Consider the following 15,273-nt stretch of genomic DNA (forward strand, 5'->3'; position numbering starts at 1 on the left):
CGCCCCCCCCCCTCCCACAGCCCTCCCCACAGCGCCCCCTAGCGGCCTGGAGGACCCTGAGGGGGGGGGGGGGGCAGGAACATGGCTGCCACCCCCCCCCCCCCCCCCCCCCCCAGCCCCATCCAGCCTGGCCTTGGGCACCCCCAGGGATGGGGCAGCCTCCACCAGGGCCTCAGCACCCTCAGAATAAAGGATTTCGTCCTTGCACCTGTCCCAAACGTGCCCTCCTTCATTTCATCGCCTTCACGGGGGGTGTTGGGTGTTTTGGGCATAAAAAGGTTGTTTTGGGACATTTACGTGGGTGAGAGGGAAGGAAGGAAGGTGGTGTTGGGGCACGCTCGCAGCGATCAGAAAGCGCAGCAGGCGACCTTGTAAAATGCAGGCCACCGCAAAGAGTGTCAAAGGCAACAGAAATCTGACTTGTAACGGGAGGCAGCTGAAAGCACCGGATAGGCTGTGAACCTGAATTATTACCCAGTCAAGGGGTAAACAGGAGGGTCCCGGTCCTCAAGAGAAAAAATAAATAAATAAATATATAAACTGTGTTATGGAACTGCTTCAAAGATCGAAGCCGAAATTTCCTTAAGTGGTATATTCTTTATTGCAGCGCTGGATGCACGGGGGGATCTCTCCACCTATTGTGCATACCCAAAGCGGAAAGCAGTCTTGAAATTATACAATCAATCTATCAATATTCTACAAGCGCCTATACATATGCATTACCTATCCCCGCCTTCCCTCGCTTCTCATGCTAATTAGCCTTTTAGCACCTTGCGCCTGCGTAGAGCCTCCCAAGAATTGTGGGCGGGGGTCTTTGGGACGTGGGCTGGGGTCTTTGGGAGGAAGACTAAGAGTCTTCCTCACAGTATACTTTTCACCTTTGGTCAGGAATCTGCTGAGTTGGCACGTTTCTTAATTGCAACAGCTGGTCGTTGCTAATTCTTCTGTTTGTTGTATCTTTATAATGAATTCCAATGTCCAGTTTCGAGATTTATAGTCCTTACATTTGTTTCTCTGTCTGTCTGCCGCTTCCTTATCATGAGTTCCAGTGTCTTGTAGCTTCAGTTGTGTGATGCGTAGCAGGGATTCTCCCTTTAAACACAGAATCATAGAATCATAAAATATCCCGAGTTGGAAGAGACCCATAAGGATCATGGAGTCCAACTCCTGGCACCACACAGGTCTGCCCAAAAGTTTAGACCATGTGCCTAAGTGCACAGTCCAAATGCTTCTTAAATTCCGACAGGCTTGATGCAGTGACTACGTCCCTGGGGAGCCTGTTCCAGTGTGCAACCACCCTCTTGGTGAAGAACCTCTTCCTGATGTCCAGCCTAAACTTCCCCTGCCTCAGCTTAACACCATTCCTGTGGGTCCTATCACTGGTGTTTACAGAGAATAGGTCACCTGCCTATCCACTCCCCCTCGTGAGGAAGTCGTAAATGGTGATGAAGTCCCCTCTTGGCCTCCTCTTCTCCAGGCTGAACAGGCCCAGTGCCCTCAGCTGCTCCTCACACGTCTTCCCCTCTAGGCCCTTCACCATCTTCGTCGCCCTCCTCTGGACACTCTCCAACAGTTTAATGTCCTTCTTGTACTGTGGTGCCCAGAACTGCACGCAGTACTCGAGGAGAGGCCGCACCACTGCAGAGCAGAGCAGGACAATCACTTCCCTCGACCAACTGGAGATGTCCTGCTTGATGCAACCCAGGGTACGGTTGGCCCTCCTGGCTGCCAGGGCACACTGCTGGCTCATATTCAACTTGCTGTCAGCCACAGCCCCCAGATCTCTCTCTGCAGGGCTGCTCTCCAGTGTTTCGACCCCCAGTCTGGACGTATAGCCAGGGTTGCCCCATCCCAGGAGCAGGACCTCGCACTTGCTCTTGTTAAACTTCATGTGGTTGGTGACCGCCCAGCTCCCCAGTCTGTCGAGATCCTTCTGCAAGGCCTTTCCACCCTCATCTGAGTCCACAATTCCTCCAAGTTTGGTGTCGTTGGCAAATTTGCTCCAAACACCCTCTAGTCCTACATCCAAATCGTTTATAAAGACATTGAAGAGGACTGGCTCTAAAATGGAGCCTTGGTGGAACCCACTAGTGACCATCCACCAGCCAGATATGGCCCCATTAACCGCAACCCTTGGAGCCCTGCCCCTCAGCCAATTGCTCACCCATGGTATGATGTTTTTGCTAAATTTTATGCTGGACATTTTGTCCAGTAGGATCCTATGGGAAACTGTGTCAAAAGCTTTGTGAAGTCCAAAAAGATCAAATCAGGTGATTTCCCTTGATTGACTAGAAGGGTGATCTTATCATGGCCCAGTTGACTGGCGGCTAGCAAACGTGACACCCATCTACAAGAAGGACCGGAGGGCAGACCCGGGAAACTACAGGCCTGTCAGTTTGACCTCAGTACCAGGGAAGCTCATGGAGCAGATCCTCTTGAGAGTCATCACGTAGCACTTGCAGGGCAAGCAGGCGATCAGGCCCAGTTAGCATGGGTTTATGAAAGGCAGATCCTGCTTGACGACCCTGATCTCCTTCTATGACAAAGTGACGCGCTGGGTGGACGAGGGAAAGGCTGTGGATGTGGTCTACCTTGACTTCAGCAAGGCTTTTGACACCTTCTCCCACAGCATTCTCCTCAAGAAACTGGCTGCTCATGGCTTGGACTGGCGTATGCTTTGTTGGGTTAGAAACTGGCTGGATAGCCGGGCCCAAAGAGTCATGGTGAATGGAATCAAATCCAGTTGGAGGCCGGTCACTAGTGGCGTTCCCCAGGGCTCGGTGCTGGGGCCGGTCCTCTTTAATATCTTCATCGATGATCTGGACGAGGGCATTGAGTGCACCCTCAGTAAGTTTGCAGATGACACCAAGCTAGGTGCATGTGTCGATCTGCTCGAGGGTAGGAAAGCTCTGCAGGAGGATCTGGATAGGCTGCACCGATGGGCTGAGGTCAACTGCATGAAGTTCAACAAGGCCAAGTGCCGGGTCCTGCACCTGGGGCGCAATAACTCCAAGCAGAGCTACAGGCTGGGAGACAAGTGGTTGGAGAGCTGCCAGGCAGAGAAGGACCTGGGAGTGATGGTGGACAGTCGGCTGAATATGAGCCAGCAGTGTGCTCAGGTGGCCAAGAAGGCCAACGGCATCCTGGCTTGTATCAGAAACAGTGTGACCAGCAGGGCTAGGGAGGTGATCGTCCCCCTGTACTCGGCTCTGGTGAGGCCGCACCTCGAGTACTGTGTTCAGTTTTGGGCCCCTCGCTACAAGAAGGACATGGAGGTGCTTGAGCGGGTGCAGAGAAGGGCGACGAAGCTGGTGAGGGGCCTGGAGAACAAGTCCTACGAGGAGTGGCTGAGGGAGCTGGGCTTGTTCAGCCTGGCTCAGGGGCGACCTTATCGCTCTCTACAGATACCTTAAAGGAGGCTGTAGTGAGGTGGGGGTTGGCCTGTTCTCCCACGTGCCTGGTGACAGGACGAGGGGGAATGGGCTTAAGTTGCGCCAGGGGAGTTTTAGGTTGGATGTTAGGAAGAACTTCTTTACCGAAAGGGTTGTTAGACATTGGAACAGGCTGCTCAGGGAAGTGGTGGAGTCACCATCCCTGGAAGTCTTTAAAAGACGTTTAGACGTAGAGCTTAGGGATATGGTTTAGTGGGGACTGTTTGTGTTAGGTTAGAGGTTGGACTTGATGATCTTGAGGTCTCTTCCAACCTAGAAATTCTGTGATTCTATGATTCTGTAAAAGGAAATCAAATTTGTTAGGCAGGACCTACCCCTCATGAACCCACGTTGGCTGGAACCTATGACTGCATTGTCCCCCAGCTGCACTTCAATAACTTCAATGATCATCTTCTTCATAATTTTACCAGGCACTGACACGAGACAAATGTAGTACAGGCAGCCGTGGTGCCAAGAGGAGTTGTGCTTCTGCACCAACAACCTCTGAAGTGGCTCAAACCTTACATCCAATGTTAGTGTCTCCTTTTCAGTTGGGATGCAGTGGGCTTCTGATCCTTGATAACCCTGGCTCCAGAACTCCAGAGGTCAACCTCAGGTTTCTGCTGAGATTTTCTGCCAGAAGCTCCAGCTGAGGCCATGTGTATTGTGTTTATGTGGCAAGGGCTCTTATTGCTCTCTACAACCAACTGTAAGGAAGATGTGGGGAGCTGTAGGTCTCTTCTCACAGGTAACTAGTGATAGGACTAGAGGGAATGGTCTCAAGTTGTGCCAGGGGAGGTTCAGGTTGGAAATGAGGAGACATTTCTGCTCAGCAAGAGAAGTCAGGTGTTGGGACAGGTTGCCCAGGGAGGTGGTGGAGTCATTGTCCTTGGAGGTGTTCGAGGAGAGGTTGGACGTGGTGCTTGGGGACACGGTTTAGTGAGTGACATTGGTGGTAGGGTGATGGTTAAACAAAATGATCTTGGAGGGCTTTTCCAACTGTAATGATTCTAGGATTCTAGGATTCTAAGGGCTTGTATGGGGTTGGTATTGGGTTTATGTGGGTTATTTATGTATTGATGTTGGGTTTATTTGGCTTGTATTAGATTTATGTGGCTTATGTGCAGGTTGGGCTACAGGGGAGGCCTCTACAGAGCCCAGCAGCTGCCCCAGGTCAGATCAGAGCCAGCTCCAGATGGCTCCAAAGGAACCAGCTGCTGTCCAGAGCCAACCCAGTGAGCAACGCTGTGAGAAGAGGTTGTGGAAAGGGGGAAAAGCAGGAAAGGGGGAAATTTGAGGAAAAGGGCAGAGAGGGACATGAAGCAGCGGCGGGGGCAAAACATCAGGGACTGACTGCAGCCCCCATTCCCGTGTCCCCTGCTCCACTTGGGAGGAGAAGACAGAAGAGGGTGGGTGGGAGGAAGGTGTCCGTAGTTTCCTTTTAGTTTCTCAGCGCTGCAGTCTGCTAGGTCAATAAATTGTATTTATCTCCTTGTGCTGAGATTGTTTTGCCCGTGACAATAATTATTGACTGATCTCCCTGTCCTTATCTCAACCCTTGAGCCCTTTCCATCATATTTTTACCCCTTTTTCCTTTGAAGAGAGGGAGTGAGAGAGCGGTTGCGGTGGAGCTCAGCAGCCCTGCAGGGTAGAACCACCACACCGTGCTTCCTAGGTGCAGTGTAAAGCAGGTTTTGCATAGCTGGCCTCGTACAGACAGCCCCAAGAGCTGCTGCACGAGCAGTTTCCTCTTTAGTCCATTCAAAAAGGCTTGTTGATGCTCAGGGCTGCACTCATCACAGTCCCTCTTGCGAGTCTCTTAATATAGAGTCACAAACTGACTGAGCATGCATTCTCCAGAATCCCACAAGGCCTAGGAAAGCTTGTGTTTTTCTCTTGCTAGTTGGTGGGGACATAGCTATTATCTAATTGATCACATCCACCCTGCCATTTTACTCACAAGAACTGGATCTCGTGTGTGAGTCCTTTGATCTTGTTTTGCTTTATAGCAGAACCAGCTCTCAGAATGTTCTAGTTTCAGTTAGGATAGAGTTAATTTCCCTTCTAGTAGCTGGTAGGGTGCTATATTTTGGATTAGGATGAGAAGAGTGCTGATAACATGCTGATGTTTTAATTGTTGCAGAGCAGTGCTTATACCAAGACAAGGATTTTCGAGCTCCTCATGCTGCCCTGCCAGTGGGCAAACTGTGGGTGCAGCAGGAGCTGGGAGGGGACAGACCCAGGACAGCTGACCCAAATTAGCCATAGGGGTATTCCATCTCATATGGGGTCATACTAAACAATATATAGGGGTGGCTAGCTGGGTTGGGGGGCTGGCTGCTCAGGGATAGGCTGGGCATTGGTCATCGGGTGGTGAGCAATTGCATTGTACATCACTTGTTTCGTACACGTTGTTGTTGTTATTATTATTATTATTGTAATTATTTTCCTATCTTAATAAACTGTCTTTATCTCAACTCACAGGCTTCACTTTCCCATTTCTCTCCCCTATCCCAGAGAGGGAATGGGGAGGGAGAGAGAACGGCTGCGTGGTGTTTAGCTGCTGACCGTGTTAAACCACAACAGGCCACACCAACCCCACACAGCGCTACAGGCTTGGGGCAGAGTGGCTGGAAAGCTGTGCAGAGGAAAAGGATCTGGGGGTGCTGGTCAATGCTCACCTGAACATGAGCCGCAGTGTGCCCAGGGGGCCAAGAAGGCCAAGGGCATCCTGGTTGTGTCAGGAGCAGTGCAGCCAGCAGGAGCAGAGAGGTGATAGTCCCTCTGGGCTCTGCTCTGGTGAGGCCAAACCTTGAGTGCTGGGTTCAGCTTTGGGCCCCTCACTACCAGAAGGACATCGAGGCCCTGGAGCGTGGCCAGAGCAGGGCTACGAAGCTGGGGAAGGGCTTGGAGCACAAGTCCTGTGAGGGGCGGCTGAGGGAACTGGGGGTGTTTGGTCTGGAGAAGAGGAGGCTAAGGGCAGAACTCATTGCTATCTACAATGACCTGAAAGGAAGGTCTGGAGAGCTTGGAGTCAGCCTCTTCTTGTGGGTAACCAGTGACAGGACCAGAGGGAATGGGTCCAAGTTGTGCCAGGGGAGGTTCATGCTGGAAATGAGGAGACATTTCTGCTCAGAAAGAGCAGTCAGGCCTTGGGATGGGTTGCTGAGGGAAGTGGTGAGGTCACACTCCTGGGAGTGTTTAAGGAGAGGTTGGACGTGGTGCTTAAGGACGTGGTTTAGTGGTGACATTGGTGATCAGGTGATGGTTGGACCAGATGATCTTGGAGGGCTTTTCCAACCTTCATGATTCTAGGATTCTACAGGAAAGCTGGGGTGGGACAGCACAAACGCTAAGCTCATGCACTGCTGACACCTGCTGAGGAAGCTGAAAAGCTGTCTAATTCTCTACATTGGTTATAAAGGGCTTTTACCCAACACAGGAGTCCTTGGCAAAAGCAGTTGGGGTGGCTAGGAGCTGGAGGAACTTTGCCAGGCCCAGGCTCATGAATAGGAGTGGCTCATGGAAGTGGGGGCACATCTTAACCTAGGACATATACCTAATAACCACAGAGTTAAAATCACTGTCTAAATCCACATAGGATGCTGCGTTAATTGCTTTAATGACATCAGAAAGAGAACAGCACCTGAGTACTAAGTTTATGAATGCAAACAATAACCCCAAAAAACAAAATAGCTGAGTTCCCCACAAATGTTCACCTGCTCGCAGCCCCCTCTGTCCTTTCTGCAAGTGTGACAAGTATTGCTTCAGGGAAACTGTTCTTTTGCCAGTGTCATTTCTTTTCCCATAGCAGCTGATATAACTGGTACTTGCTAATGCTGCCTTTGCTCTTCATCTGGCACTTGGTCTTGATCTTGGCAGTATGACTTCTTCCTGCAGGAATATTTTTCTAGTTTGCTTTAAGACAAAGCTGAGGTAAATATTTATGACAAGAAAGGAAGAGGACTTTGACTTTATCACACAGCAAGGGAATCGCTGAGCAGCAGCATAAGAAGCACTCCTTAGTTCACCCAATGTTGCAGTAATTATATTAGTTTTTATTGACATGGTTTAAGGTCACAATCTTTTCAACAAGATTTTGTGATTATCCTCGTATTATGATCCTCTAAAAGGCAAAGCACTTGCAGTTTTTCCTTCATACCAACTTAGCCTAATATTTCTCCAGTTCAGCGAGTGCATTCTGCTTTGTAACTCTCTTCCAGGAAGCAGGGATTTCTCCTTTGCCATGAAATTTCCCATTGTAGTGATGTTCTAGCTGTGTCCTGAAAGAAGACACAAACCATTTCCAGTATGCTTGCATGGATGGATCAGGAAGAATGCTCCAAGTGGAATAGGGATGTCCTGCATCCTGGTATTTCTTGTAGGGGATCCATGTGTCTTCACCAACCAGAAATAAACAGCCACTTGAAACAAGGCTAGAACAAATATCAATGATTAGGTTGTCTGTTTTATGACATTTAGATCCTCTGATTTCATACCATATGCGTCCTGTCAAAACTTGTGGACGATGGAAGACAACCCAGTGGTCTCCATCATGGTTTGTCATAGTGTTATTGCAAACAGCCCCACAAAATGGACACTGCTCCTGGCACCCTGCAAACTGCTCAGCCAGTATTGTGTGAGGCTGCCTTTCAAAGGAGCTCATACGAGCTTCTTCAAACTCCTTCCTGAGATCATACATAACGGGAGACAGCGCTTCTGTCATGGCATAATTCAGGAACTCTATGTCTGTTATCTCCTGATGTTCAATGCCCTTCAGGTCACTCCTGGGCAAGTTTAGCACATCTCCAAGTGCTCTGCAGAATTCATCCAGCCAAAGAGAGATTTTATCCTTTCTGTCTTTTCTGTCTTTGACAACTATGGTTGATGCAAAAACTGCTGACTGAATGTTTTCATAGTAATGAAAGAGGGAGTCTCTTAAAAACATCTCTAGCCTCCTGTTCTTATCTAAACAGTACGTCTCAACTTTTGTCTTAATGTAATTATTTAAAAAGTCTCCTGGGGCATTAAGGTAATACATGAATTTTTCAAAATTTTCTTCTTCTGCTAGGAATTTCAGCATGTAATTTTCCAGAGTGGATCTATTGCCTCTGAAATCTGGAATTTTATCCTTCACGTCTCGAGCTATGTCAAGAGCTGTCCTCTCATAGATGGCGTGTCGAAGAGCCGGGGCAATCTTTCTGCACAGGAAATCAGCAAATGTTGTGATACTAGAGGCTCCTTGGCAGGAAATCTGGAAACATTTGAAGAAGTCTTCTCTCTTGCTCTCCAGGTAGACGACTGGATCATTTGCTTTCCTGAATGCTGTGTGCATGTCTTTAAACCTTTCTGCTGCCATTCTGCACAGGTACAGTGATAAATCTATTCTGTAATCTTTATTAAAACTGTAATTTGCAGTGCTAGGAACAGACTTCATACCTTTCTCCACTTCATTTAGTATTTCATGAATAAAAGTTTGACTGTAATCCATTTTGTCCTTTTCCTTCTTCTCAATGTTTGCCTTCACACGCATTATGATGCTCTCTGTAATGTGGATCATGTTGTTCACGTCGGCATCGTCCAAACTCTTAGAAAAGATGCGGAAGCCTTTTTTCTTAGACACATATTTCTCTATGTCAAGGGAAAATGTATTATTTTGGTAGAAATTCAATATTTGTTTAACTACGTTAGGCTCCCTAAAGTGCTCTAGAAGGACATTTTCTATGTCCACATCGATGTCCACCTGTTCCAGAGGGGGAGCAGCAGAGGAGACTTCAGCAACCCACTGCATCCAGAGTGAATTGAAGCGGTTTCTCAGTTCACTTTCACCTAATTTCTGGCCTTTTAGAGACAGGGCCAACTCTCTGCTCTTTCTCAGGAGCTCGTTTTCATATTCAGACTTCCTCTCATCCAGTTTACTCTGGCTCTTCTTTACTTCTGTAAGTTTCTCACACTTCCTTCGCGTTTCAGCAAGAAGGGACTCTCTCAGTTCTTTCAGCTTCAGTTCTGTGCTGCTTTTCCACTGGATCAGTATTTCACGGTCTTTGTCTTCACTGAAGAATGTGTTCATGTTCTTGGTGATGGCATCACTTCTCTCTTGCACCAGTTTTTCTAGGTGTTTTGTGCTGACCTTGCCCAACTCCCCGTTCTGCACCTTGTTTTCCAGTTTCATTTGCAAGTCTAAGATGTGACTTCTCAGCTGCCAGGTCCACTGACTAAATGCAGTTTCCAGTTTCTTGTAGGCAGCAATCTCCACTGAATTCTTGAAGCTGAAAACGAAGTTTTCATTCAGCAGGGCATTCCACAGGTCACTAATACGAACTTTCAAGCTGGAGAGCCTCAAAACGCTGCTGTGCGATTCCTTCTTGGCAGCTTGGAGAATTTTGCTCTTTAATTCCTGGACGTTCTGGCTGTAGGTGGGGTTGGGCGGTGCCATCGGTGGGTTTCCTTCCCACAGGTGAGCAAAGTAATGAATGTGGGTGTTCACGTCAAAGCGGATGACGTCGCTGAAGCAGGTGATGTCACAGAATTCCTGCTGGGCCGCGGTCACGGTCATTTCATCCAGCTTTTCCTGCAGACGTCTTTGTCCTTCCATGTTCTGTTCCTTTGCAGTTATTTCACCCACGTTTTGGTGCACAAAGAGGCAGCCTGGGGAAATATTAACTTGCTTCATCCTCAGGAAAGCCTGCACAGCAATCTGAAGGACGTCTTGCATTTCTGAAGGATTTTCTCCAAAGATGTTGATCAGAGTCATGTTGCCGATGCCAATGACAAAGGTGGCCAGCTCATTGTCATGGTTATGTGACTGCTTATTGGCCATCTCTATGGCACGAAGTCCTTCTGTGTCAACAACGAGCAGGTAATCAAAGTTCAAATCCTGTTGGAGCTTCTCGTCCACTTTAATGAGCTGCATAAACGCTCCCCGGGTGCACCTCCCTGCGCTGACGTTAAACTGCAGACCAAACATGGCATTCAGCAGGGTTGACTTCCCTGTGTTCCGGATGCCAAGCACAGAAAGCACAAATACTCGCTTGTCCCCTAGCTTCTCAATTAACCTGTCAAAGATGGCTCCAATCCATTGCAGTGGTACGTAAGAAGCATCACCATCCATCAGCTCAATGGGATACCCTAAAAGCATCAGATTGGCAGCAATTTCAGGTAGTTTGACATACCATTTTTCTTTGGAGTTTGTTGATTCCAGTGCCTCATAAATCTGCCCCACCTCTCTCAAAATATGCTCAAGGCCAATGGACGAATCACTGATTTCATCAGACAGGGCATCTAATTTCTTCATCAATTGAGTTTTCAGGTCGCTTTTTCCATTGCTTTTCTTTAATGCCAGGATTTGAGACCATAACTGATGATACACTCTCTTCAGCTCATCAAGGTGATCAGAGGAGATGTCGTCCATGAAGATCTTCATCCACTGCAGAAAGAATTTCTTGGTATTGTCTGGCTGTGACTGGAGAAAGCCAAGGACTGTTTTCATCAGCTGATTGAGGGGAAAAGCTTTGCCTAGTTGCTTTCTTCGTATTGCAGACTTCTCTGATTCAATTTGGCTCCGATGATGCTCTATGCTCTTGTTCCCATTTTCCTGCAAGCGAGTGAGTTCTTTGTCCTTTTTACACCACAGGTACCACAGTTTTCCCTGAAGAGGCAGTAGCTGTGATTTGATCTCAGACAACTTCTCCTTCTTCAACAGATTCACCAGTTTGATTGCCATTTCTTTGGCTGTTACGCACGCTTCTGCATCTTCATCAACTAAGAAGCCGTGCTGGCGAGCTGTGCTCAGGCATGCATTGAGGCTAACAAGCGTGCTCGACCCTTCCACTAGGTCTCGGATGGTTTTTGTCAGCTCACCCACTAATTCTGCTTCATTTCTGTTCTTGATCCCCATTCTTACGTTTTGGCTAGATCGGCCAGCTGCAATGCTCTCTTTCTCAGTGAAAAGGCAAACCAAAGGCCTCTGAGACTGCCACAGATCATGTAAAATTTTCCTGCGTTTCTCGATGCTCTGATCCAACTCAGAAACAAGAACCACATTCACGGCAGAGATCTCCTGTAAAAACTGCAGCTGGGGTTCGTGATCTCTGGCATCTCCATGCAGGTTACAGAAAGCAACAGGGCCGTTAAAGCTGTCATCGTCACTACCACGGGGAAGGTACCAGGAGATCTCCACAACACCTTTCATCAGGAAGCAGTCTTTGGTGCTGCCTTTGCAATGGCGGTGGAAAAAAGTGTCGTGCTTTTTCCTGCTCAGCAGGGCATTCAGGAGCTGAGACTTCGAAGAGGAAGGAGAGCTGCCGATGCGGAGGAAGGACACGATGGGTGTCTCTGCCTGATAAATGAGTTTGTTGTTGTGACTGCTAATCCTCGTTTGCTCTCCCAATTTCACCGTCCCTTTCCAGCTCTTCTTGATTTGGCTGAGGGACCAGAGAGGGAACTCTATCTGTGAAGTGCCTGGGTTTGGTACCAGGAGGGGTAGTGCAAACTGGCAGAAAGCGAGCTTTGATGAAAGGTACTGTCTCATGAAATCATCAGCACAATGAAAAATTGCCATCTGGAGGTCCATGGGGTGCACATGACTCTCCCTGCTTGCAGATTTAGGGGCTCCTTTGTCCAAGTCACTGAGGAAGTCATCAAAGGAATCAGAGGGCTCGTGCTCCTCCCCTGAGGTGTTTGGTGTGGGAACAACTCCTGGCTTACTCGCCTCCTTGCAAGTCAGGTACCTCACCCGATAATCCACGGTCAGGAGCCTTTGCAGGAAGTAAAATGGTAGCTCGCTGTCCTTGCTGGGCTGGCTGTTGTGTACAGATGTCTGGTGTATTATGTGGAAATCTTCTGTGCCCATTTTTCTTGGATAGTACCTTTCCAGCCCGAGGCGCTTAAGTAAGTTGAGGAGCTCTGGGCTTGCAGCGGCTTGACTTGCTTTGGATTTGCTGCTGTCTGATTTAGGTTTGCACTGACTGGGAGGCTGCATGCCTTGAAAAGCATCTTTCATGTCTTTGATTCTGTTGTATTTCTTCAGGTTGCCAGATGTGTCCTCCAGTTGCCCATCGATGAAGGACTGCAAATCTCTTTCCAGCATCTCCCAGTCTTTGAATGCATTGTGCTTTTTGAGGAGAGCTTTCATCTCTGTGGACCATGTGTTTTTCATCTTTTCTTTCATGAAAACTAAGCGGTCATGCTTCTGCTCAGGGGTGACCTTCTTGTTTTCGGATGTTATGGTGAGCCCCCTCAGCAGCAGGAAGGCCTGAGCTCTGCAAACATCCTGTTCCTTCAGGCTCTGATACTCGTTATATGCCACGCACATTTCCTGAATCATGAAATTAATTTCTCGACACCCAAGGAGGCACTGAAAAGTGCTGCTTTCTACTTGGTATCCCATGCTGGTTGTAACTAAGAGCACTAAGAGTTCTATGTCTTCCTGTGCCCTTTGCTGCAGAGACTGGAGCAAGGAAGAAACAGACTGACTTACAGTGAAGGTGGCTTTGATCTTTGCCTCATGAATGGCAGATGCAGAAGTTGCCGGTGCGTAGGTGACTTCCATGATGTCCTCCTTCATTTGCAGCAGTGTCGTATTGAGATCATCAAGACTGGAAATACAGGGAGTTTTGGGAAGTGTCTGATCCTTGTGGAAAACCCATTGCATAATGAAGGAAGTGTTGGGGAAGTCCCTAACATAATAGATGTGAGGATCCAGCAGGCGCTGCAGCAGAGATTTGATGTAGGTGGTGTTTTCTGGAGAAGACCTCTGGCAAAAAGAAACAGTGTTCACCAGGAACTCCTGCAATGCTTTGTCTGACAGACATATGTTGATCCAGACACTGTGATTTTTTGTTCTCTTTTTCAGACTCTGTTTAAAATCTAGCAACATAAGCAGTTTCTTTTCATCCACTGTCCCCTCCCAGGTCTTCACTTGCTCCAGGAAAGATCTGGCCTCTTCTACGACACTGCCCAGTTCCTCTCCAAAGATCACACCGGTGCTGTGGTCCATTAGCGCTTCATAGACAATCCTGAGGCTGCTGCCCATTTGATGGGAGGCTTTAAAATCGCTGCTGTGGTTGGACAGGATTATGTCCCACACTGGGATCAGCTGAGAGCCCCGGTCGATCACACACCAGGTTGTGTTATTGGCCACAAGCCCGCATTTCCACTCGGGAAGGGAATCTGTCTCTGCTGGGCCCCCTGTTTTGGTCACATAGAGCTGAACTGCTCTGTGGGTGCTGCTTCTGTCTCTTCCCTGAAATGATGCCTGTGAGCTGGACTTTGAAGCATCCCCCTTCACTCCCCTCTTGGTACTGAAGCCGCTGAAGCTAGCCCTGACGTAGCTGTTCAGTGCTTCAGATGTTTGTTGCTTCATCTCATCCCATTGCTCTGCCCTGAAACCTTCAGCAGATGCTTTCCACCAGAATATTCCCCCAAAGTGGAGGGGTCCCTGGTTCACGTGGGACCCAAACCTGCGGAAGAAGCTGGCGCACCTGCTCTTCAGTAGGTGGAACCTGTCTGCCTCCTGGGTGATGCTCAGAAGCTGTTCGATGTCTTGCAGCTCTCGCAGGGCTGCGTCTGAGAGGCGAAGCTGGTCCTTTTGGAAGTAGTAGGAGGCCAGAGGGATGTATTGGTACTTGGTGGTGCAAATGTATGCCTGCTCCGAGCATGACCGACAGGAGTCCTCTGACTGTGAGGACTTGCTCGAATCTACACCTCTTTCAACAATGAGCCCCGAGAACCTGTCACTGGCAGAAGCGCTGATGCTGAACCCCAGCTGCTCCATGCACTTGGTGAAAGTGGCTTCTGCTGCAGAGGAGGAGAACTCCTTCCTCTCAAGCAGCGACCCTTGCACTGGACCAGTGAGCATGAAGCCATCAGGGACCCTGATGAGTTGCTCTCGCTTTGCCAGCACATCCTCCAGGCTCTTGGTTTGGTAAATCCCCTGCAGAGCCAGGCCTCCCGATGCCCGCCTCAGGACCTCCTCGTCAGAGACGTTCTCCCTCTTCCCCATGGACTTCTCCTGCTGCTCCAGTTGCTTCCGGATGCTCACCAGCTCATCCAACAATGCCTTCTCTGGAGGTGCCCAGTACTCCCTGGGAATGTCCATGGCTTGCTGTAGGGCCTCCTCTTTCTGTCTTATCATTTCCTTGCTGTGGCTGCGGCTCTTCTGCATTTCTTCCAGCTCCCGTAGGATTGACTTGGCTTCTTCTTGTCTCTGCTTCATCACATCCAAGTGCTGCTTCTGCAGCTTTTCAACAGCTGTTTTGTTGTCTGTGATTCCCAAGAGCTTTCGGAGTGCCTTGGTCTCCCAGGGGGACCGTACTTCGCACTCCAGTTTAATGTAGTCTTCATATTGCAGATATTTCAAAGCATTTATTGACTTAACACCCAATATCTCTGACAGTTTGGGGAGCCAGTATTCTTCATCAAGTCCTTCCTTCTCAAATGCTTCTGCCAGCAATTGCTTAGCAATTCGTGCCTTTTCCCCAGCATCTGCTCTCTCCTCCTGTGACTCCATGGCTGTGGAAGGGGAAAAGAGACTTTTGTTACATCAGGTTAGAGGAGGCCACCACCCCTTAGAAGAGGCCTCTCCATAGTTCCTGGCTCAGGGATTTCTTCTACCCTGCTGCTGGAACCCAGCCTCGGACACCCCCGAGACAGGCAGACACAGACAGACAGACACACGCAACCAGTGGCACGGCTGCACAAACAGCCATGGACAAGGCGCTGCCTTCAACAGCACCCATGTATAACCTAGCAGGACTGGTCTCACCCGTCACTGGCTCCTCGTCCTTACAGCACTCGCCCACACAAGGTAGAGAAAGGGATTGCCTGGATAGAGGCAATCTCT

At 49.0% G+C, this 15,273-nt stretch overlaps 1 protein-coding gene across 2 annotated transcripts in view; it reads right to left on the reverse strand.

Annotated features, from left to right (window-relative positions):
* Window positions 1-6,842: 6,842 nt before the first annotated feature.
* The window catches only part of LOC110354783 (interferon-induced very large GTPase 1-like), a 170,171-nt gene continuing 161,740 nt past the window's right edge, over window positions 6,843-15,273 (reverse strand). For both annotated transcript variants that reach the window (XM_072036661.1, XM_072036662.1), the window contains exon 2: window positions 6,843-14,942. In XM_072036661.1, coding sequence (XP_071892762.1) covers window positions 7,603-14,942 — 7,340 coding nt within the window. In that variant the 3' untranslated portion in view covers window positions 6,843-7,602. The remainder of the gene's footprint in view (window positions 14,943-15,273) is intronic.

This window comes from Anas platyrhynchos, chromosome 3 (assembly GCF_047663525.1).
Source record: "Anas platyrhynchos isolate ZD024472 breed Pekin duck chromosome 3, IASCAAS_PekinDuck_T2T, whole genome shotgun sequence".
Classification (NCBI taxonomy): Eukaryota; Metazoa; Chordata; class Aves; order Anseriformes; family Anatidae; genus Anas; species Anas platyrhynchos.